We start from the raw sequence: 25938 nt of genomic DNA, 5'->3' as shown, positions 1-25938 counted from the left end.
GCCATATTGACTTCAGTAATCATGGCCACGAGATTGTCTTCTACCATATTTGCAGACTTGGTTCCGCCTTTCCGATATCGGTAGAATCGAGCATAATGCCCCTTCTTTCCACAAACATAGTAGGATCCTTTCTTATTGTTGCTCTTTTTGAAATTCCCATCCTTCTTTACTTGTAATGCAGGGTTAGTCTTCTTCGATCAATTTTCCACAAAATTTACCTTAGAGTTCAGCATACCGGTCAGGGTCTTATCCCTACTGTCTCTAATTCGAGATTCTTCATCAATACGAAGGTATTGCTGAATTTGCTCCAAGGTAAGTTCTTCAGCCTTGTGCAGAAGCTTCTTCCTGTAATCCTTCCAAGAAGGTGGAAGTTTGGCAATGATTGTTCCCACTTGGAAAGATTCGGGAATGATGATGTTAAGGGATCGAATTTTATTAACTATCAACTGTAGTTTATGAACTTGCTCCAGTATAGGTTTATGGCCGTTCATGGTGAAGTCAAAGTATTCTGCAATAATATACTTATTCGTACCTACTTCTTGCACCTTGTATTTGAATTCCAGGGCCTTTCAGATTTCTTTTGGAGATGCAAGTTCCTTGTAGAAGTTGTAGAGCCGATCTGATAAGGCATTCAGTATGTGTCATCGGTACAGAAGCGAGTCCTCTTCCCGTTTTGCTCTTTCCTTCTTTAGTTTCTCAGAGTCTTTGTCAGTGGGTTCAGGAAGTGATTGCAGATTCGGGTCCAACAGATAGTATAGCTTCAGTGTGGTCAGAAAGAAGATCATCTTGTCTTACCATCGGCTGAAATTTGCTCCATCGAACTGGTCTAATCGAACAAGATCTTGGTTCATCATTTTGATCGAAGTTATGCTTGCATCCGCCTCCATTGCAAAATAACGTTCTAAAATTGTTGGAGAAGATAGGGTCACTGTAACTTAAGAGGAGAAGCTCTGAGGCACGTCTTAAGACACTGTCTTTAGAACGTTATTTGCCCCCACTCAGTTTTACTGAGTTTGCTGTTGGGTTACAGGCAAATTCGTTCCTAGGATACAACAGAGCCTTGGGCGAGAATCTGCAACCAGCAAAGTTGAAGAGTCTCCAAAGAAATCTTCTGTGAGACTGTAGTAGACCGGACTGAGAGAGAGCGATAGTGAATTTCGAAATTGTGTGTTTTGGAGTCTGATTCATGCTCCTTAAATAATTTGTGAAGAGGTATGAGGAAAAGGTAGGTATTGGTTTAGAGAGGCACCTTGAACAGTCACAATTTCAACCATTGTGACTATTTAAAAAGTTGTTAACAGTTGGTGATTGTTAACTTTGAATTGTGCCTCTTGATCACACCCGATCGAATCGTGACCGTTGATCTCATCAATGGTGATCAACGGTCATCAACGCACCAAAACTAGAACCGCCTATCACGAGCCACGCGGGTGCGCGCAAAGTGCACCTCTAAAGCGCCTCATTGCGCTACACGCGTGCGCATGCGTTGCACGGTATTGAATCCCCATACTCTCCTCTACTAATTCTAAGGAGTGTAAATCAACTCCTATTGAAATACTAAAAACAAACCTTGTAATTATCCAATGTGGGACAAGTTCAAAACTGGATTTTTTTTTTTTTAAAGAGAAAAACTGATTTTCCAACCAAGTGTGCAGGTGCAATTTCTCATGTAATTGACCAATCAAACCCATTGGATTTAATCTCTTATGAGATTAAAATCCAACACTAAATAACTGATTAACAGAAGATTTGGACTCTCCCTATCTTTCATCAAACATAGCTTATAGGCTGTCGGTGTAGAACCCACCTCAGAAAGTTAGAAGCTGCTGCACTTCAGCCCTCCCAAACAGAAACTTAAAAGAAGCTTCACCAGAAAGCCTGCTAGACACTTGAATCTTGAATTCAGCCTTCTTAATGCTATGAGCAACTGACCATAGAGGAGAAACCAAAAGGAAATCGAAACATTACGGTAAAAAACCAATTAAAATGGTTAGAAGGCTGAATTTAACATGTCTCAATAAACAAACCACAATTATATTCTATTGGGTGGATAAGCTAGTTGACATGGATCCTTCAGATTCTTATTCATCGCCTCTGAAAGTTTAGTTTCCCTGTAAAATGAGCAAAAAGGGATGCAAAGAAGAGGGGGAGGACAATAAGAATAACAGCTACGATGCCCAAATTATCATGGTCAAACCCGAAATAGTCTCTTAAGAAAGCAGCAATCGTTTTGGCTTCACCAGAAGATACTAGAATCTCCTTGTTTATATCACCATACTGTGAAGTGAGAAGACCGTTTATTGTCCAAGATGTGGGACACAGGTAATACATCCAAATCCACCACTTTGGAATTTGCTGCAAGAAGGCACAACACAGTTGGATCAGTCTTGGCTTCATGCAATTTCTGGCAGTGAAAATAGATTGTTATTGTTATATTGTAGACTCAAAACAAGAAGCTTAACTAACTATTTTAATACACATTTTTCTCTTGATGTACTTGTAACATTGCCACGTTATGATATCCAAATGTGTTAATTCAACAAACAAGTATATATAATGGAAGTTGTGATGGAATTGAAATTGTAGCATTTGAACAAAAAGTATAAAAACAATGACTTAATATATATTGCGATTAATGATATCTCATAACTAGTAACTCTTTTCATCATGATACCCAGAAAAAGCAGCATAAAACTAAAATTGCTGGCTTACCTGTTTGGGTATCACAAACCCAGCAAACAGAAAGAGCATGGTGTAGAAGAGAGACGTCGATATAGCAGCCACCTGAACATTTGGGGTCACTGCCACAAGAAGCATTCCTATGTAATTGAAGCAGAGTATCGTCCAAAATATGGTATAGAAGAACCAGAAAATCTTATAAGCCGAACCATAGTAACCAATCATCGGGTATGTGATGACCACAAACATGAGTGTTTGGATGAATATGTAGGGAAGTTCAATTGCCATCTGCCCAAAATTAAATTCTAAGTTCATGTAAGATGAAAAGGATATATATATATGAAAAGATAATAATGTCAGAATCCATGTCATAAGAAGCTTGTGAGCTTGAATGGGCTCTAGGCTCCAGCAAAAGATTTTTCATTCAACCATATAAAGTCAAATATGGGTTGGAGCAGGTTCATTTAATGAGTTTTAAGAAAGGTTGGAACCTGTGCTAATGAGTAGGCCGTTGAAGAGTACATTCCTGCATATCTTTCCCTGTACATGACAGTGCGCTCTATCGCAACAGAAGGTAAAACTGATGAGCAGTTGTTTATACCCAAGAAGATCACAGCAGTGAACATCGCACCAAGCAAATTGAACAAATCCTGTTGGTTGTTTCTTCAAAAACGAAAAATAAAATTACATTAGTGGGTGAGAAAGTCTTGACTCTTCAAACTTCAAATTTGAAAGTTGGAGGTGTATGTGTATAACTGTATGAGGAGTAAAGTCTGAATGGGTCAAGAACAGTTTGTTTCAACAAGATGTCCTCTCTGTATCAAGGCAAACCAAAAATTTGATTTGCAATTTTCTTACCATGTTTCTTTTGATCTTTAGGTTAGGGATTGATTAAAACAAACTTAATGGAGTTGCATTGACTAACATCTTCTTTCCATGTTGCCAATAGACCAAGCCAAGCAGAATGGATGAGATAAATGCATACAATAGGCGCATCAAGTTGTATGTAGGGTTTCTCCAATAGGACCAGTGTTGTTTCCACAAACAAGCTTTGAACTGTTCCCAACCATTCTGTGCAAAACGGGTTGAGAAATGTAACTCCTTTAAACCAGGAGCTGGGATACTCAATTGCCTAACTAGCTCTTTGTTTTCCCTACATGCAGGAGAAAATAATCAGTATTGTATGGAAAATATATGGAAATGCCACAATCTGAAGAGGCATTAATTTAATGGTGATCCAGGATCAATAAGCATATAAATTACACATTTACATTAGCCTATTTTATAGATTAGAGACCCTGCAGTGTTTTGCTTACAAATGGCAGTGTCCCATGCTGCCTTTAGGCACTTCCACAATCAAAAATATTTTGCTAGTAATACTCACTCATAAAAAGTGGACTCTCTGTAAAGTTGAGCAAAATCTACACCAAGCTCTGCTTCAACAGATATAGAAGTGATTTCTAACATCCATGTTGCTGGATTGTAGTTGTCTTTGATCTTTGGCACCCCAGAGATACCCTGCCATAAGAGGAGAGGGAAAGGGAAATGAAATCAAGAGTTGCAATGAAATATTAGCTTGGCACAGGAAGCAGTATTTTTGTAAGAGTAACGGACAAAATAACTAACTTTCCAGAGTAAAGCATCACTGTATCAAACTTACCTGAAAATATTCAATAACCCTGCTTGAATGCTGACCCAATGGTCCAGAATAGACAATCCTTCCTTCAGTTTTCATTAAAATCAGCTGCAGAAAAATCAAAACAAGGCATTGAGATGATAATCTCTGCCTTCAAATAAAATCTAAGCACATTGACAACAAAAGGAAAAGAAATTAAGGAAAACTGGTAACACCATGTTTACCATTATACCTCATCAAAAGCTTCAAAGATATCAATACTTGGTTGGTGGATTGTGCAAACAACTGTTCTTCCTGTATCAACCACATTCTTCACTGCCCGCATGACAACCGCAGCTGCTCTTGCATCTAAACCTGATGTGGGTTCATCCATGAAAATAATAGATGGATTGGAAACAAGCTCCACAGCTATTGTAAGCCGTTTACGTTGCTCAGTTGATAAACCACTGATGGCAGGCATTCCTACTAGAGCATCTTTAATTCCATCAAGCTCAATTGTTTCAAGAACTTCTTGTACAAACTCCTGTAAGAATAATGTAATACCAATTTTATTACAGTGCCATCATTCAGAAACAATGACAATTCTTTTACCATTCTTGAAGGATAGCATACAGATTTAGTATTTGAATCAATTTGAGGTGGAAGCCTCAGCCAAGCAGAATATATCACTGATTCTTCTACAGTGATTTGTGGAGAATGTACGTCCATCTGCTCACAGTAACCTGATACCCTAGCAAATGTCTCTTGGACCTTAGGATACCCACCAATTCTAATTTCTCCTTCAATGGTACCACCAGTTTTTCTTCCAGAAAGGACATCCAAGAGAGTTGTCTTCCCAGCTCCAGTAACTCCCATCAAGGCTGTAAGAACACCAGGTCTAAATGCACCTGTAATGTCACGAAGAAGTTGAAGCTTTTTCTGTGAAAAACCTCGTTCTCTCATTTCCTGACACCAAAGGACCAACAGAGTGAACCAACTCATTTCATTTAACTGCTCCCTGTATTTGTCAAGAAATTAATCATAATTTAATATACGAAGAGTTTTTAAACATAATTACCAGAGGAGTGTCAATGTAATACTGCACATCCTTAAATACCACTGTTAGGGGCTCAAAAGGTAAAATCATCTTTCCTGTGAAAGAAGCTATGGCAATTGGTATCATCAAATAAACAAACAAGGAGAGAAAAATGACACAGTATGCATTAATGTCCAAAAGCAACAAAGATTACATATTTGTTACTTGTAAAGCTTTAAATTGTCTATTTTTATCACTCATTATCATTTCCATCTGTTGCAATAAGTGAGAAAATGGAAGCAGCAAGCAACAGACTGAGCTCTAGCACAAAAGCCCATTGCTTAACGTACGGTCATTTTCTTGCTGCTATCAGCAATCAATGAATTGAGCACTAATGCTTAAGCTGTTGTATGCATGCCAGCACGTGCATCTTTTCTGAATACTACTGTTCCAATTATCATGATTTTTTTTTTTCTGGTGAGTTGGGGGAGATATGAAAACAAGAAAATTTTAAACCTCAATACTGGCTTATATATTTGTTTATGGTATTGCTCAATACTGGCATAGTTTTACAGTTATACTCCCTATAGGTTTTCTCAAAATATAATAGAACAGATAACAATGGTTATGGTCTCACCTTTGTTGGGTTCTGCAGTGGTTTCTAAAGAGATATCAGTGGGATTCTCCTCTGAATATGCACCATTGCTGTTATTTTCTCTTCCTTGTATTTGAGAGAGCTTTTCGTGTGAAATAATAGCACTAGAGATCCCAAAAGCTGGATATGTATCAATAGGTGGTGAGCAGACATGTGTAGTAGTGCTTTTCTCTAAATGGACCTACTGAGTGGGAGAGAAACTTACGCTTTAAAGACTTCAAGGCCAAGGTGAATCCAATGTTGAAAAGCACTGCAAATCCCAATAAGGCACCGAGTGATATCCAATAAAAGTAGCCATCAAAGTTTAGTCCACGGCTTTCAAGTATTTGTCTCCCTATTGTGGTGTGTGTGCTTGATGACATCTATATAGAAGATTGGAGAACAGATGATTAGTAAAATTGGATTATCAGTAAATACACAAATCAAGCCTCCACCTCCTCAGCTGGCCTTACATGTAGTATATGTTTGGCATTGATGCTACTGTTTTCTCGGGTTGGAAGCACCGTTTTCTGAGATAACATTGTCTGTTTTTGTTTGGAAATGTTGCTGCCAGGTAGGACATTTCCTGGAGCAACAGCAACGTTTTCTGTTTGGTACCAATGCTCCAGGAAACGTTTTCAGCACTGGTACCTATTATCCAGTGCCACGTCATGTCCCTGTTGGCAGCAACGAGCTGCAGCTCTAGGCAAAATCCAAGGCATGGCTTGGAGCACCGTTTTTATGAAAAAATGGTCCCAAACAAACAAGCATTTTCTGGAGCACCGCTTTTTCCGACGTGGTGCTGATGTGTCACCATTTTCTGGAGCAACGGCAACCATGCCAAACAGACACGTATATTACATTGAGGCTTAATAGAACAGAACAAGAGATAAGAGATTTCTAACTTAGCTTGTCTCAAGAACCAACATTTCATTGTCAGGTACTTCAATTAATGCTCACCTTTTGCCACCGTGGAGCAAGAAATTCATTCACAGTTAGACCTATCTCTCCATATGTCAATGGGGAAACCCAGAATCCCCATTTCAACCAAACTGGCATAGAGGCTGCAACAGCAAAACCATCTACCATCAACATCAAGTAAATGCATTTGATGAACAATTTGGAAGCTGATGCCTGCTCAGATAAAAGCTATAGAAAAAACAAGCTTACGTTGTGGGATAATGAAGCCACCAAATAAGAAAAGGAAAAGTAAACAAAGGAGACCAGCTGTCAAAGCAGTGGGCACAGTCTGGAAGATTGAGGCAATAAAACGGAACAAAGATATTGACATTTGATGCACAGAAAAAAGTAGAAAGAACTGGCGGATGTACCTAATAAACACAGTATTAAACAGATGGAGAGTGAGATATTGAGTTTGTAGCAATATATAGCAGAGAGCATCACCATCAGACATTTTCGAAGTAGGTTATTGTTCTGAAGAGAAGAAATCAAGACATAAAAGTAAAATCCTTATGGTCTATTTTGTACCTTGGATATGTCTAACTGTAACTTGCTAAATGATAGTTTGATACCTTCCAAATTCAGGACTGTACCCAATGACATAGTAGGTAAGAGTTGTCCAAACAAATGATTCCACCAACGAAAGTGGAATCTTTAGAACAGCAGTTGGGATGGAGTAAGCCCAAGCTGGATAAAAATACAGCTCTCTCTGTTTGTAGAACACAGCAAGTCTTGAAACTGTCAAGGATAACTCTGGAAATCCATCAGTGGTAAGTATGACAAGTGCATAAAATAAAGAACCCATATAATAATTCGCATGGGCCACATCAACACCCATCCGACTCCGCAGAAAAACAGTCATTGTGATAGATGCAATGACAAAAAGCTGCATAGAGGAAGTACAGAAGATGCTATCAGATGCCTAGGGCCCTAGAGAACCATCTTAAATATTGATAAGAGTGAAAGAATCTCAGACATATTGCCAACGAGCTGGTTAATACCTGAGTGGATTTGAATACATAGACAAAAGAATTCCTCCTCATGAGTAGAAACTCCCTTGCCATGCATGCTCTGAAAAGCTCCCATTTAGGTAGAGAATATACACTAAAGGATAAAGCATCCTGGTGGCTCTGGGACTTATCATACGGCTTTGAAAGCTCCTCATCTAGCTTCTGCCCAATATGAAATTCCTTGAATTTACTAGAGAATTGATTGACAGAAACATAATTGTAGGGCTTATCTGTACGGTGCCAATATTGTTCTTGATCCTTTCTAGAGAGAACCTGAAAAAAAATACTTAAGTTTTATTTCACATTTGAGAGAGAGAGAGAGAGAGAACGTTTGAAAACACCTCTTGGAGAAAGTCAGCAGTCCCTTTTCTTTCTGGACATCTAAACCCACAATCTTCAAAGAATTCGAGAACATGATCACATGGGCCATTGTACACAATTTTCCCTTCAGCCATCAGGACAATGTCATCAAAGAGATTGTAGGTCTCTGGTGCTGGCTGAAGAAGTGAAATCAATGCCGTAGCATCTGTGATTTGCACCAGATGTTGAAGACAAGCAATAATCTGGAAAGTAGTGGAACTGTCTAAGCCTGTTGATATTTCATCCATAAACAGAGCTTTGGTTGGTCCTACAATCATCTCCCCTGTTTGTAAATTCAGAAGAAGAAAATTTCTTAGAGGTGATTTTTATATTGAGAGTTTAAACTAGCCTCTTAAAATTGAGTCCACTGAAATGTGGGGAACGAAGGTTTCCCATCAGAGTTGAGACTCTTACTCAATATTTTCACGCCTGAGTAGTAGTAAGATTCTACTAACCAAAGTTAATTCCAATTTGAAATAACCTTACTTTATCACTGGAAATACTAGAACTGCATTATTCAAAAGAATCTAATGGCAAGCCTATAGTTCAGTTAATTCTACGGGAATTCCCCAAGGAATTTGATGCATAAGGATTCTTTAAGGGACTGATTTGTTCCTGATAGAATTAAATCATAAATTTAAGATTCTAAGTTGTAAATCTAGATTCACAGTACCTGTAGTTAATCTCTTCTTTTGACCACCTGAAATGCCTCTTCTCATGGCATCTCCAACCATTGTATCAGCACAGATATCTAGTCCAAGGATCTGAAAGACAAAAGAGTTGTAGCAAAATCGTCATAAAAGTGGGCTACATGAGTTTAAAAAGAATGAGAAAGAAACATCATTTCATCTCTCTTGGAGGGTATACCTTTAAGATGTAGTCTGTTTGAAGTGTTTTCTCTAGCCCTTCAACAGAAATTGCCTGTGATAAAAAAATTGTTTATCATGAAGAAAACTACTAGAGCAAGCCAAATATAATCCAACTGCAGAATAAAGCAAAACTGCTTTATTGTTGTTACTTGCACAAATTTTCAATAACTAAATTGGGTGAGTTCTCTTTCACTTTCATCTCCTTGGAAATGGATCTGAAAGGCTTTGTACCCTCAAAAGTATCATTCTTCATGTGGAATGCAATGTTGGTTAAAATTGTCACCATTAATTGCCTCCTCTCCAAGGGGATAATGCCTGATTCATTGATGTTTATGTACACAGGACTCAGGAGTATGAATCAGTTCAAAATTTACTGATCCATTCTCCAACTGTCACTTCTATCCACACCAGTGCTTCATAATTATATACTATCACTTAGCAAGCATGGAATATTAGAAGAAAAGAAATCATAAATAGTACCTTCATGTAAGTATCTATATCTGGATCTGGATAAATGCCGGCTTGCTTCTCCCTTCTACTGACTTCCCTCATAATCTCTTCACACACAAGCAACGAATTGTTGTTAGCATGAACTTCTGAACCTGGACTAATTGGGAGCCCACAACCAAAATTGCCAACAAACATATAAACAGAAGAAGTCTACCTGGCCGGCTTCCAACACCCTGGCAACAAGCAGAGAAATCAAGAGTTTCTCTTACAGTCATCTCAGGAATGTGCAGGTCATATTGGCTTATATAAGCTGATGTTTTCCAAGGAACAAATTCTTCTAGCCTGTAACCATTGTAAGTAATTTCTCCTGTAACCTGAATTTTATTTACAAAGAACCACAGTGATAATGGATAAAAATGTGAATTGTGTTGTGTAGTCTTCAAAGGAAAAATAGCAGATACAGACGTTTTACTTGGTACAGAAAAAAGTCACCATGATGGGAAAAATAACCCAAAACCACTTCTATGGGAAGAACACAACCATTTATACAATTTAGTGTAAATGGTGCATACACATCTAAAAATGGAAAGGAAATATTATATTGAGTCACCTAGTAGGATGTGGATTTCGCCTAGATATCTAGATGATTGCTTCCACTGCAAGTGCCACCATTACCCTACTCTTTTGGTGCAAATCTCTTTTTCTTTTGTATCCATTCATAACAATAACAAATTTCTTTGGATAAAGAAAATGGTGTAAAAGAACCTTGAGAGACTGGTCTAGTTTCCTGGAAAGCGCTAACAACAAGGTGGTTTTCCCACAGCCTGGAGGGCCAAGCAATAGAGTCAACCTGCAACCCAAGAAGCATAATGTAGTGTTATGGAATTTCCAAGATTTCACCTATATCTGAAAAACCAAATGTTATATATACTAAATCAAGTAGGTAAACAGTTAAATCTTCAAATTTATCATATAACAATAATATGATGCATGGTCCGGAACAGTATGGAGCCAACCCACATGAGCAACACAGGCCGGATGATGAATGATGATGATGACGACAATTACAAAAACAAGGATGCATGACTATGTATTATGTATTTCTACAGTAACAGTATTCAATCAGTTCATCATCACATAAAATAAACATTAACAGTTAAACACACACACACACAAACAAACACATGGAAGAATGATCAATATAATTCCTTTCTGGATTAATCATTAGAAAAACTATGAATGTTCTGGACTGGTAAAACTTGTTAGTCTTACCTTCCAGGCTTGATAATGCCACTAACATCTTTGAGGATGCTTATCTTGGCTTCTTGAGAATTTGAACCCAAAAGCTTGGCCAAACCCTGTCCATCAGTATAATGCTCCAATACATGACAGAAGACTTGGAAACTTATACAAACCAGCAAAGGAAAATAAGTAACAACAGAGAAACATTCTCATGAAGCAAGCAACTATATACGATGAAGTCTTCCCTCAAATTCCAGATTCCAGCAACAGGAAAGAAACCACACTCGCTTATACTCAAGTGTCCCCCCCTGCATTTTTCTGTTTTGGTTCCATGGAGAAGGCGGGATTTGATCACAAGTCTCCACAGACCTTATCAACTGGCCTTCAAGTGTCCCCCAAATTCCAGCATCGTGTACAAACATTAAACCAAAAGGGTTCCATATATATCTAACTTGTGGATGAAATTAAACGAAGGACAAAATTGTAAAATAATTTATGTCAAAACTCTCAAGTGTTATCAACTTCATCAAAGGACAAATCCTGTTGACAAGATCAAAAAACCGTCCTAAGTAAAGCCGAGGGGCCACTAGCCCGTTTGAGAGGAGAAGATTTCCTGCCACCACCATCAAGCACCAATTGCTGTGATGTTTTGAGAGGGGTCTTTAGATTGTCCAAGCTACAGCCATGGTAGTAGGAAATGTTATCTTTTTGAGAGGGCTTAATCTTTTATTGAGATGCATTTGTTAGACAGTGTATGTCCTTAACTCCAATCAGAATGATGTACTTATGACATTTATTGTAAATGAATAAAGTACATATTTGATTCATGTTCTTGTGGTGTGTTTCTGTGTAATACCCTTAAACTGGACACTTAATGAGGCTCGTGTTAGTTTAGAATGTTCACAGCCGTTGGATAAGTCTGAGGAGATTTATCCTACTAAAGCTGACACCGGTGTGCTGCTAAGTGTTGGGGTGGCTTGCCTCAGCTAATAGGGTGATACCCAAAGCACATGCAGTGTAGGTTTACTTGAAACCCTGAACTGTACCAGATTTCTAGTATTGCCGTGGACCTTGGAGATTAGTGGGCAAAACTAGAAAGTTACACCTGACCCCTAGACTCGATTATGATACTACACTAGGTGTCGGATTGGGCTATCTTTGATATGCCAATCAGTGAGATCTTTAGAGGGGGTCAAAACCTGAGTATGTTAGGACAGTCCGAGAATTCATCTGAGTTGGTGATCATAGTAACATGATCAACCCCTTTGTCGGACAAAGGTAATGATCGGGGATGCACTCTCTCTGATGGAAACCAAGACTGCCGGTAGTTGATTTCAATCATTGAGATTTGTTGTGCAAAATATATTTTATATACGGATATAATATATATATATATATATATATATATATATATATATGTTACGGTTTCAAATTGTTTGCAAAATGTTTTAATTCTCATGATCCGTGTGAGTAGAAATGCAGCACTGTTCATTGCAGCCGAGGGAGAGGTCCTCTCTTGTCGGACAGTGTATGATCATTATGGGCTGAGAGGTTAAGTGTAAGACCATTTTGGGTAATACTTGATGGGCTAATCTTGCATCTACCCACAGTCCCTGAGTGTTACAAGGTGGCTTAGCCCAGGGACCACTTAGTGTAAGTGTTGGACCCATAGTGTCCACGTGATGGGCTCAGGGGGTTCACTGGGCTTTCTAGTGAATTCGGCTAGGCCTTGTAACAAAGGCTGGGCCGAACCCTTGTGGCTGATGTGTAGATAAATGCTTGGGTCACACGCCATACAAGGAAGCCCAACTGGTCAGCAGTTTGGAAGGCTAAGTGAGAAGATACTATTAATGGGCCTAAAGCTCATTTCGAATTGGGCTCATTTGATTAGTTAAAAAAGGGGCGAATCTGAGATTAGATTAGCAAACTTACCCTATCCACTTAGAGAGTCCAAATCTGAATACAGATTCAGATATGAAAACCTTCTAATCAGATTAGGAGAGGGCTGATATAATTTGCAGATAAGATAAGGGTTTATCCTTATCTCTTAAAGGGAATTCAGATCCAAATATGATTTGGATTAGTAACTCCTAATGGGATTATGAGCTGATCCCTTTAAGGTTATAAAAGGAGAAGGGGGCGGCAGCTATAGAAGATCAATCACATTCGAAATTCAGAGAGAGAACACAACACCTAGTGAGACTGAGCTGTTTTCTCCTTGCTGCCCCCTTCTTGCCGCCACCATTACTGCCAATTCGATCTCCTCTTTCTAGCCGGAGCGAATAAGATTGGATCTTGATATCATTCTTTGGAGAAATGCTGATTTGAAGGTGTGCTCACTGCCTCCAACGAATTCTTGTGAAGGGTTCGGTTCTTTTGGAAGAACATTGTTGATTCTGCTCCATCCTACACTGCGTCATCTTTAGTGGGAGCAGTCTTTGGTTCCTACCTTGGGCATGAGCACCTCCATTGGGAGATACTGCTTCTCCGTATCAAGTATATTCCTCTCCTGCTTCTGGTTTTAGATTTGGTTTGGTTTATGGTTCAAGATTGATCATTGAAAATGCAGATTTTCTAAAACAGGGAATGTGATTCCCATATGAGGGGAGAGGAAATTTTTGAAATTTCGCCCAACCTACCTGTAGGGTTCGGCCATCCATCTAATGGATCTCTATTCCCTTCAGTGGTATCAGAGCTAGGTTCAAGTCTTGAACCGAATTAATGCAGATCTGAACCTGCGCAAATGGGCAGAAGGCGTTCTACCCGATTTGTGCAGATTAGGGTTTTATGTGGAAAATAGTTTCCCAGATAGAGGGCGATTGATCTGAAATTAAATTTTATAAATCTGAATTTTATTTAGAATTGTTCTTTATAATTTTCTTGTTTTGTGGGTTGTTTGTACAACTGGAGATCAAGATCTTGATTGGCGCAGAAAACTGCGATTTTGTAGTTTCTTGATTTATTTATTACATATAGTCTGTAAAATATATATATTTTTTTGACTGAATGTATAGGATTCGATCTGATGTAATATTAATAGAAATTTTAGGGTTTCTGTCTCTATTATTTTTTTATCGAAGATGGTGGCGCAGGAAGGAGATTTCGCAGATGGGGATATCGCAATCTACGATTTTAGTTTATGAAACTGCACTCTGTGATCTAACCTCTGTTTTGCAGGATGTGATTTGCGAACAATCCTCTTTGACTGATTCTTGCTTTTCTTTGATCAGTATTTAATTTCAGATCATTTTCTTGGATTAAATATTTAATTAAAGATCAAACCCTAGACCCATTCGTACCAGATTGGTCCAAATTGGTTGGACCGAATCTAGGGTTCGATGGAAGCTGATTGTCAACCCTAATTTCCCACTGATGGGCCTAAGGATTGATGTTTAATTAATAGTTTAATTCGGCCCAACCTGTAAAGCCCAGTTTTAGACTATTAAAGCTACTAAAAGCCCACTTTTGCAACAAAGCTATATGGGCCAAACTACTAAACCCTAATTCGGCCCATATACCTAGATAATGTTAATTGTTAATGTTATGGATTAAAATGGGCTTTAATTATGGGTTTTACAGATATTTAATTGATTTGATCAATTTATCCCTGCATGTGATGTATGGATGTATGATGTGCAACGTTCGTGAGCCATAAGTACTTGGCCCATGCAGATACGAGAGTGGCTCTTGCACACACCATGGCTGAATGCACATCATTGCCATGGTGTCCCTAAAGATCATTGGATGATCACCCTTAGTGGTGGGCCCCACACCTCCTGAAGAGGATACGTGCGAATCCCTAGCCGATTAGGGCCCACCTAAATCTGGCTTTATGAAAGTCAGTGGGAGCCACTCTAGTTTGACCTAAATTAAGTTAGGGCATAATTCTTGTTCCCTCCAATAATATGAGTGCATGTGATAGGGAGATTCATGTGATGAAATCTCTAAAGGCCTTCCATCATTAGCGTGAAGATGGGTCATTTAGTAATGAGGAAACGCATTAGAAAATGGGCTATCCATTTGCTGTTGGATTTGTTTGAGTGTTTCATAAGATGATAGGGGCGTCATAGACCGATGTGGGAGGGGCTTCACTAGAAAATGGGAACTCTCTCACGGTACCTTGGCGTTCACGAATATGATGGGTGAGCACTCATTAGACAGAAATGTTTAACTTAAAATGGCTATGAACCTTGTCTGACAGAGGCCAAAGGGAAAGCTCATATGATGAGTGGATATGATCATTCACAGAAAAGTGGTGGGGTTTTACAGATGAAACAGTTGGCTCCATGCACCCTATGTGATTTCCCATATTTCCAGAGACAAGTCGTTGTCTCCGTCACTGAGATAGGAGGGAAATCTCAGAGATGAACAAATGGAAATGGAACATAGATTAAAATCCATATCTATGTAATGAACATGAATCAAATTAGGTTGTTGACTGATGTTTGCTCTTTTATCAGAAAATGGCAAATGGACAATTTGCAAAGCTTCTTGACGACAACAAGCTTAAGGGCCCAAGCTATGCCGATTGGTACCGTAACCTCATGCTGGTCTTGACCTCTGAAAAGTTGGATAAGGTGGCCAAGAATCCTGCCCCGAATCGTCTGAGAGATAGGGCTTCTGAGGCCCGGAGAAGAGAATACCAAGAATGGGAGGAGAAAAGCTCCCTTGTCTACCGCTATATCATTGTCTTGTTGGACAATCCAATACAAAGGCAGTTTGATCATATCAAACTAGCCAAGGACATATTGGGCAGTCTCAAGGCAATGTATGAAGAGTAGAATCGTTCTACTCGGCAGAAGGTCTTGAAGCAGTTCATAACCACGTAGATGTCCAAGGGCCAACAAGTTCACGACCATTGTCTTCGGATGATGAGTTATATTAACGAACTAGAGGTTCTTGGATTCGGGCTGGATTTGGTAACCCAGATCGATGCTATTCTCAACTCTTTGCCTTCATCCTTCAATCCATTTATCATGAATTACAACATGAACAAGCTGAATGTCAGCTTGCAGGAACTCAACAATATGTTGCAGAGGGCCAAATAATTGATTAAGAATGATGAGCCCATTGCCATGCTTGTTGAAGCAAGCAAATCGGGCAAGAAGAGGAGGGCAAAGAGAAAGCCCTAGAAGAAGGCCACCAAACCCAAGAAGCAGAGGAAAGACAAGGCATCAGATGCCTGTCACTATTGCAAGTAGACCGGCCACTAGAAGAGGAATTGTCCTCAATACCTGGAATCCAAGAAAGGTAATTTTGAATCTTGTGTCATAGAAACCAATTTGTTGGTTGCTTTTGCGTCTTAGTGTATTGACTCTGGGGCTTCAACAAATGCGTGTAACTCACTACAGGGGTTCAAGGTAAGAAGAAGGCTGAGTGAAGGAGAAGTAATGCTTTACTTGTTGACTTCTGCAAGTGTTGCAGCTGCGGCCATTGGAACCGTAGATTTAATTTTTAGAGAATGAACTATTGCACTTAAAGATTGTCTTTATGTATAGAATTTAAGAAGAAATTTGATTTCTGTCTCAAAACTGTGTGTTGATGGTTATTTTGTCTTCTTTAGTAATACGATTACTATTAAAAGAAACAACAGATTCATCGCATACGGGAAACTAGAGAACAGTCTCTATGTTCTACATCCTTCTCTAGAAACTAACATAGTCGAAACTACGTCGGCTGATATCCCCAAGAAAAGGATCTGTGATACAGTTAATCCCATGTGCCTGTGACATTGCAGACTTGGCCATATTGGTGTTGACCATATCACAAGGTTGGTAAAGGATGGTCCTTTGGGTTTTCTAACCGTAAAAGATCTTCCCACTTGTGAGCCTTGCCTTCAGGGTAAGATGACAAAACAACCATTTAACGGTAAGCCTGAAAGATGTACAGATACACTTGACCTTATACATAGTGATGTGTGTGGTCCCCTGAGTGTTAGGACTCGTAACCAACACGTGTATTTCATTACATTTACTGATGACTATTCTCGGTATGGTTGCGTGTACCTAATGAGACACAAGTCCGAATCCTTTGAAAAGTTCAAAGACTTCAAACAAGAGGTCGAGAAACAGTTAGGGAGAGAAATTAAGGCCCTTCGATCAGATCGAGGAGGCGAATATCTCTCAGACGAATTCAGGGACTACTTGAAGGTCAACGGGATAGTATCGCAGTTGACTCTTCCTGCAACACCACAACTTAACGGTGTTTCAGAGAGGAGGAATAGGACCTTATTGGATATGGTCCGGTCACTTTTCGTACACTCAGAGTTACTCACATCCTTTTGGGGTTACGCATTAGAGACTGTGATATACATGTTGAATCGGGCTCCAACCAAATTGGTTTCGAATACTCCATATGAACTTTGGACTAGAAAGAAACCAAGTGTCAGACATTTGAAGATTTGGGGTTGTCCTGCGCACATTAAAAGAACGAGTGCGAACAAGTTGGAATTCAAGACCAGTCGTTGCCTATTCATAGACTACCCAAAAGGCTCTGTAGGTTACCTATTCTATGACCTAAGTGAGCAGAAGGTGTTCTGTAGCCGAAATGCACTGTTCTTGGAAACTGATTATATCTTGGACTCACACCGTCAGGAAATAGTTCTTGATGAGGAGAGCTTAGGGTAAGTGGGAGGTGTCCCACAGGTTTCATGAATTGACCAACCTAAAAGATCTACCCGGGTGTCCAGGCCACCAGTCCGTTTTGGCTATGACCAGGACAGTTACCTGGTGGAAGCCTTGACGAGTGAAGAGGATCCCGTGACTTATGTGGAAGCTATGTTGGACATAGATTCCCTAAAGTGGGTAGATGCAATGAGAGTCGAGATGGACTCAATGGAGACTAATGGAGTATGGAGTCTAGTAGATCCGCCCCTTAGGGTAAAAGCAATTGGTTGCAAATGAATCTATAAGAGGAAGAAGGACCCCGATGGTAAGGTCAAGACATACAAAGCTCGTCTTGTGGCAAAAGGGTGCACTCGGAAAGAGGGCATCGATTATGAAGAAACCTTTTCGCCCGTGGCCATGCTTAAATCCATTCGGATCCTGCTAGCTGTAGCAGCATACCATGACTACGAGATTTGGCAAATGGATGTCCAAACTACGTTCCTAAATGGAGATCTTATTGAAGATATTTATATGCAGCAACCGCAAGGTTTCATAGCTGCGGGTTAGGAACACATGGTATATAAGTTAAATAGATCCATATATGGACCTAAGCAAACTTCTAGGAGTTGGAACATCCGATTTGACTCTACCGTCAAAAAGTTTGACTTTGAGCAGAACTTGGATAAGCCCTATGTTTACAGGAAGTCTAGTGGGGATAAGGTTACGTTTCTGGTTCTGTATGTAAACAACGTTCTACTCATTGGGAATGACATAGGAATGTTGACTATGGTGAAAGTATGGCTTTCGTAGCAATTCTCCAAGACCTTGGAGAAGCCTCCTATATACTGGGTCTTTGACTTTATAGAGATAGATCGAAGTGGATAATAGGATTATCCCAATCTGCTTATATTGACAAAATTGTTAAGAGATACAACATGGAGAACTCCAAGAAAGGAAGTGTTCCTTTCAGGCACGAAGTCACTCTCTACAAGAAGATGTCTCCCAAGACTTCTAAGGAGATTGAGGGCATGAAGGACGTTCCCTATGCCTCAGTCATAGGGAGCATCATGTATGTCATGCTGTGCACTCGTCTTGACATTTCTCAGGCAGTGAATGTGGTAAGCAGATTCCAGGCCAACCTAGGGCAGGAGCACTGGACCGCTGTGAAAAATATACTTAAATACTTTTGAAGGACAAAAGAGTTTTGTCTGGTATTCAAATTAAATATATATATATATATATATATATATATATATATTAATAATGGTTTTTTAATTAATAATAGATTTCAAATAAAATAGGTCATAATAGATTGTCAATTACATAGATGCAAGACCCATATTAGTTTTTTTTTAATTTAATTTTTTATTACTAAATAGTAAAGTTTAAACTAAATTATACACATACTTAGATACCCCATACTTAATAAGGGGTCATCTATATATATATATATATATATATATATATATATATAAATAAATAAAACAAAGCGGTCAAGAAATTTTCTCCATTTTTTTGAATTATTATTTTTTATTTCATGTCATTTTTGAAACAACCAATGAGATGCACTTTCCCAATAACCTAAATAATATCTTCTCCTAAAATTTCTCTTAAACGACCTCCCCCATTATCCCCCACTTTCTCCAAAATTATCTCTAATTCTTATTTATCCTCTAAATTATCTCTAATTCCTATTTATCACCAAAATTATCTCTAATTTAGTAGGGAGTTTCTCTCCTAAATTATCTATAATTCCTATTTATCTCCAAAATTATCTATAATTTACCAGAGAGTTTCTCTCCTAAATTATCTCTAATTCCAATTTATTCTCTCCCCTACTTTTTATCTATATCAATCTGAAGAAAGTTTGGATTAAAAAATTTAAGAATAATTTAAATATTCTAACAAAATTATATAATAACTCTAAAATATTTATTAAAAACACAAAAAAAATTATATTTTGACAAAATATATCACAAAATTATGTACTAAAAATTTAAATTATATTTTTCCAGTTTATCAATTTAAACAACTTAATATTTATCATAACTAGATTTTAAATAGTTAAAATAACAAAATTATGTAATAAATTTAAAAAATTTCTTCAAAGTAGAAAAATAATTATAACATAATATTGAAATTAATAATAATTTAATATATTACAAAATTAATAATGAAGTTATGTAATAATAGTATAAATTATGATTTTATGGATAACTAAATTCAATAAATAATCAATATTTTAAATTTTAAATATTTTACATATTATTTAAGCATTTAAATAAAAAATATGTTAAATAATAAAATATTTAACATAACTAGATTTTAAATAGTTAAAATAAAGAAATTAAGTAATAAATGTAAAATAATCTAAAAAGTAGAAAAATAGTTATAACATAATATTGAAATTAATAATAATTTAATAATTTTACATAATATTATAAATAATTAATTTCACTTATATCAATTAATAATTCGAGAAAATAATATTAAAAACATTAATATTTTTTAATAATAATTTTAAACTCTTAATCTATATTTCTTATATAATTTTATATACTAAATTTAATATTTATTGTCTTTTGTGATAAATGTATTTTCAATGATTATGTATAAATTTATTTTGTTTTGTTATTTAACAGAAAAAATTCAATAGTTATTGGAGATTTAATTACTATTATTGAAAATTTAAAATATAATTTAATGTACTTATTGTATTTATTGTATTTTTGTTATAAGTTATTGATTAATATTTATTAGAGATTAAACTATTATTTGCGATTCAACTATTTATTGACTAGGTTGATATATTTTTAATACTTATCGTATATTTGTAATTTCTACAACTATTGTATTTTTCATTATCAATATATTTTCAATAATTGTGTATTTTTACTATAAATTTTCAATAATTATTGGAGATTAAACTATTGTTATTTATTAGAGATAAGACTATTAGTTTAGCTGAAGTTATGAGTATTCATGAGTTGATTCGGTTCAGTCATAGGCTATTTGACCAACTAAATTGACCAGATCATGTTAGGGAGTTGGTCAACTGAAACCAACTAACCTTTTGTGAAAATCGACCCACTCGAGTTGTATCAGTTTAAGTCAATTTTTTGGTTTTGTCAATTTGTTCAAAAGATTTAAACTTAAAAATTTAATTTTATTTTAAAAGTTATAGTACAATTATTAAAAAAATAAATTTAAAAATTATATTTATGATATAAAACATTATAGACTAAGAAATATGGGAAAATTCCCACTTTTCTATATTAAAAATTATATTTAAAATATAAAATATAAATTCAATAAATAATCAATATTTTAAAATTTAAATATTTTACATATTACTTAAGTATTTAAATAATCAATATTTTACATATTAATAATAATTTAATATTTTTACATAATATTGTAAACAATTAATTTCACTTATATCAAGTAATAATTCGAGAAAATTGTTAGACAGTTTTGTATGCCCTTAGCTCCAATCAGTTTTGATGTACTTTAGACATTTAGTGTAAATGAATAAAGTGCATGTTTGATTCATGTTGTGTGGTATGTTTCTATTTAAGACCCTTAAACTAGACAATTAATGAGACTCGTGTTAGTTTAGAATGTTCACAACTGTTGAATAAGTCGGGGAGATTTATCCTACCAAGGCAAACACTGGTGTGCTGCCAAATGTTGGGGTGGTCTGTCTTATCCACCAAGGTGAGACCCAAGGCGCATGCAGTGTAGGATTATTTGAATCTTTGAACCGGACCAGATTTCCAATATTGCCTTGGACCTTGAAGATTTATGGGTAAAACTAAAAAGTTACACCTGACCCTTAGACTCAATTATAATACTGCACTAAGTGTCGGATTGGGTTGTCTTTCATATGCCAATCAGTGAGATCCTTAGTGGGGGTCAAAACCTAGGTATGTTGGGACAGTCCGAGAATTCATCTAAGTGGGTGACCATACTGACAGGATCAACCCCTTTATCGAACTAAGGTAATGATCGGAGATGCACTCTCTCTGATGAAAACCAAACTGTCGACAGTTGATTTCAATCGTTGGAATTTTGTTTTGCAAAAAAAATATATATATATATATATATCATCTGAGTGGGTGACCATACTGACAGGATCAACCCCTTTATCGAACTAAGGTAATGATCGGAGATGCACTCTCTCTGATGAAAACCAAACTGTCGGCAGTTGATTTCAATCGTTGGAATTTTGTTTTGCAAATATATATATATATATATATATATATATATATATATATATATATACCATCAGGTATAACCCTAAATGGCCTTACACTTAACCTCTCAGGCCATAATGATCAAACACTGCCTGACAAGAGAGGACCTCTCCCTCGGCCGCAAGGAACAGTGCTGCACTGTGTGTGTGTGTGTGTGAGCAGAGAGTGCAGCACTGTTCCTTGCAGCCGAGGGAGAGGTCCTCTCTTGTCAGGCAGTGTTTGATCATTATGGGCTGAGAGGTTAATTGTAAGGTCATTTAGGGTTATACCTGATGGTTTAATCTTGCATCTGCCCACAGTCCCTCGGTTTTTATAAGATAGTTTGAACCATGGACCACTTAGTGTAAGTGTTGGGTCCATAGAGTCCATGTGATGGGCTCAAGGGGTTCACTGGGTTTTTCAGTGAATTCGGCTAGGCCTTGTAACAGAGGCTGGGCCGAACCCATGTGGCTGATGTGTAGATCAATGCTTGGGTCCCACACCATACAAAGAAGCCCAACTGGGCAACAGTTTGGAAGCCTATTGAGCACTTGATACATATTGGGCCTAAAGCCCATTTCGAACTGGGTTGATTTGATCAGTCACTTAAAGGGGTGGATCTGAGATTAGGTCAAGCCAAAAGGATTCGGTCTTAACCCTATCCACTCATGGAGACCAAATTCAAATTATGATTTGAATATGGTAACCTCCTGATAAGATCAGGAGTGGGCTGATCTAATCTACAGATAGGATTAAGAAGACTCCTTATCCAAATACATATTTGGATTAGGATAACTCCTAATGGGATTAGGAGGTTTTTTAATCACTAAGAAAGAAAGAGGAGAAACCCTAATTCGAATTACAAGAATTCGGACCTTAAGGGAATTCGTAGAGAACACTGCAATCTAGAGATTGGATCTCAGAGAAACCCTAGAGAGGAGAAAGCAGTTCGCTACCTTCTTCTCTTGTCTTCTCTTCCAGAAGTTGCCACCATCTATTGCCAGTTCGATATCTCTGTGAGGGAAAAGATCAAGAAAGCTTCTTGATATCTGTCTTTGTTGAAAGACTGATCGTGTGTAGTGCTCATTGGTCGGTTTCATCAGTTTGATGAATAAACCCATGTGAAATTAATTATTGTTATTTTTGTATTATAAAAAAATAGTAAAAGTAGTATATAAAATATGAATAATTATTAATTATTTAAAATTTTGAAAATATAAAACAATTGTACTCTTATGTGATTCTATTAAGGTCATTTACTAGAATACATCTTACAGTTTTACATATTTACTTAAGCCTACCTTATAATTTTCATTTTATTAAAACATCCCTATTATTTGACAACTTATTTACTTAATCAACCTTTCATTAAGGAATGTTTGTTTTGCCATTAGGCCCATGATTTTTTATTTCAAAAATACCTTAACACATTTTTTTTTTGTATAGAAAACAAAATTAACCAAATATAGCCAATAGAGTGGTTGTCCGTGTCTTATTAAGGGCAAAAATGGTATTTTATTTTTATTTTCTTTTGATAAATTTATTTAAATTATGGTTTTTAAAACCAAACCGACCAGGGGTTCGGTTATTGGGTCGAACGATCCGACCGTTCAAATCGAACGGTCGGCCCGTTCTGACAAAAATAAAAAATAAAAATTAAAAAAATGTCAAAACCGTTCGAACGGTTAACGGCCCAAGTCAGTGGTTTGCTGACCAAAATCAACAATTTTTGAAGAAAATCCTATTTTGGGGAAAACCGAAACCGGTCACCTAACCGGTTCCTGGTTTTTTTTCGCTCTGACTGTTTGGTATGGTCCAGTTTTGAAAACTATGATTTAAATGAACATTAGGGTGAACATTATCATTTTCCACTATCATTTAACGGAAGATTGATTAAATCCATTGCAAATTATAAGTGGTGTGTTAGTAAAATTTTAAATATAAGGTAGATTTTAGTAAATCCATGAAACTATAAGGGGTATTTTAGTAAATGAATATTTTTATTATTTAACTTTCGCTTAATAAATCTCATACATTGCACATGTTCCTGCTTGTTCTCTAGTATTATATAAATTTATAATATACTTTTTATCTATAATATTTGTATAAGGAACTCGTATTTTATAATGCTGGTACTAAATACATGCATATAAAACGGTTTGGTCTGGTTTGATTTTCTTACTAAAAACGGTTTGATTTATTCTGGGAATTCCTTAAACCGTAATATAATGGTTTGATATAAGATCTCCAAACCCCTACTAAACCGGATCTAAAACTAGTTTCACTGCAAAGACAAGTTATTAACTGAATGAGGGCCTGTTTGTGAGAGCTTCAGTGTTATTGAGCTGCGTTGACTCATCCGCTTTGAAGAAGCTACCAAAACAAGCTTCTGGGAAGTCCATTTCTCTATAATTTTTTTTTTTTTTTGAGTTTTTCACCAAACAAAATCGCTCATAAAAGCTCTGAAATCAATTCTAGACGATGCAGATACTTACAGAAAGCAAGCTTTTGCAATAGTTCCACAGAGTTGGAAGGGGCTTTCCATGAACAACTTTACACAGAACTTCCACACACAGATTCTCATATCTCACTTCCACAGTGGGCAGTTTCACGCCAACTCTGCAAAATAATAATCACACGGCCAAAATCAACATCCAGGAGCAACCATATGAGCTATCATGCATTCTCTCTCTCTCTCTCTCTCTCTCTCTTGGAATTCTGCTCCTTTCAAGTTTAATCATTGTGAACTTGAAGTATTAATCGTATGTTAAGAGAAGAAAAGGCTTTGACTATTACCTGTCTATCCTTCTTCTTAGTTTCTGCAACAAGCGAAGGTTATCATTCTGAATGTGTTTGATGAGCTTCTCTATGAAAACCTTCCTTTCAAGATCTCCAAGCTTGGTGACATCAACCACCCGTTTCCCCTTAACTTGTTCTCTTCCTTCTCCTTCTTCTTCTCCGAAATCATCGAACAAGGACGACCTCAACCTTTCGAAAGTGGGCAATCTCTCGATTGCCGCCCACTGTAAATAAAGCTCATCATCATTGATATCCTCATCCCTCGTGGAATTCAGCGTTGATGAATTGCTTCTGAAACTCGAAGTGTGGCGTCGAAATGAAGATCTCATGCTTCTTCCAATCTCAGCCAATTCGATTCTCAGAGATTCTATGTCGTCGGTTCCCACCAGTTGATGAGCCATACTGGTAATAACTTGACGATGCAGCACCAACTCTTCACATGAACATAAATGAATAAGGGAGGAGAATGCGGTTGGATATATATAAATATAGCTTGGACCCTATTGATCGATTGGTTAATTAACTCAACCCATTAATTTACATCACCATCTCAGGCCTGAAACTTATGAGCAATATTTGTTAGAACATGCTGTCAGCAGAAAGATACTACTGTATAACTAATTAACATTAAATCAGATGTCTTAGTTGTCTGTCTATCATTTCAAATTTACACATGGTAGTGAGTTGACTATTAGTATTTAATTGGTTTTCTTCTGAATGGCGTGCAAATGGGGGGATTGTTTCCCCAATAATCTAATGATTCTTCTTTTTTAAATCTCTTTCTCAGTCAAAAGTAAACGTGCTAAAAGGAATTTTAATATTGGATTTATTTGCACCATATGTCCAGAACCAGAAGCAATACGACCCTATATTCCATGTAAGGAAAGTTCCCTATTGTCTCAGTTGAAGTTTCAGTAGATGATCAATACTACCATTCTTGGGAATTGGGATTATTTATCAGAAAATAGATTTACATCAGTAAATTTAGTACAAGGACGAGCAAATCTCCATTGTTAATGATGAATGTATCCATTAGAAAATGACGTCCTTATAATTAATCCATCAGAAATAGCATTCCATGCATGATTTGTTTCATCAGCAAGCTCCCGAAAAAACATAAAGAAATTAAGAGATGGAAAGAAACGAAAGGAATTTATTAACAATAATAATTCATGTCAAATATTCTGAATTGAATGAATGGAATGGAGGTGGCACATCAGGCTGCATCCTGAGCAGTGGTTACCTACATCTTTCTCACCTTCACTTGCATCATTAGCTCCATAGTAGGGGTGAGTTTTTTTTTTTTTTTGGATTGCCAAATAAACTTCATTATTTGAAAGCAAAATTTACAAAGTTTTGTACATTCGTTGCCTCAGATGGCAAATGATAAAAAAAGAAAAATTTAAGTGCTAAGTTTTAGCATCTTGAGCCAGCTGCAACTGAT

The 25938-nt window shown here is 36.9% G+C and overlaps 1 protein-coding gene across 1 annotated transcript; it reads right to left on the bottom strand.

Annotated features, from left to right (window-relative positions):
* Window positions 1-1769: 1769 nt before the first annotated feature.
* LOC148861126 (pleiotropic drug resistance protein 3-like) lies at window positions 1770-24895 on the bottom strand. The gene is made up of 24 exons (XM_088985009.1): window positions 24492-24895; window positions 24191-24314; window positions 10886-10971; window positions 10379-10463; window positions 9828-9987; window positions 9644-9720; window positions 9162-9215; window positions 8968-9058; window positions 8276-8577; window positions 7926-8207; window positions 7497-7810; window positions 7135-7295; window positions 6925-7028; window positions 6191-6347; window positions 5968-6105; window positions 5373-5446; window positions 4928-5260; window positions 4548-4838; window positions 4340-4423; window positions 4064-4197; window positions 3605-3832; window positions 3171-3342; window positions 2713-2967; window positions 1770-2355 (listed from the first exon to the last, which is right to left on the bottom strand). Exons 1-24 carry the CDS (start codon window positions 24893-24895, stop codon window positions 2086-2088), a joined length of 4380 nt encoding a protein of 1459 aa, XP_088841135.1. The 3' UTR covers window positions 1770-2085.
* Window positions 24896-25938: the final 1043 nt, after the last annotated feature.

This window comes from Nelumbo lutea, chromosome 4 (genome assembly GCF_056320005.1).
Source record: "Nelumbo lutea isolate HS-2025 chromosome 4, American lotus-T2T, whole genome shotgun sequence".
Classification (NCBI taxonomy): domain Eukaryota; kingdom Viridiplantae; phylum Streptophyta; class Magnoliopsida; order Proteales; family Nelumbonaceae; genus Nelumbo; species Nelumbo lutea.
Note: the sequence above shows the minus strand (reverse complement) of the source record. Positions and strands in the feature narration are given on the sequence as shown.

Coding starts and splice junctions, on each gene's coding strand:
- LOC148861126 (XM_088985009.1), bottom strand. CDS start 24,895: ATGGCTCATCAACTGGTGGGAACCGACGACATAGAATCTCTGAGAATC. Junction 5,261..5,372: donor ATTACATTGACACTCCTCTG/GTAATTATGTTT, acceptor CTTTGGTGTCAG/GAAATGAGAGAACGAGGTTT. Junction 4,424..4,547: donor TCTTTGAAGCTTTTGATGAG/GTATAATGGTAA, acceptor ATTTTTCTGCAG/CTGATTTTAATGAAAACTGA.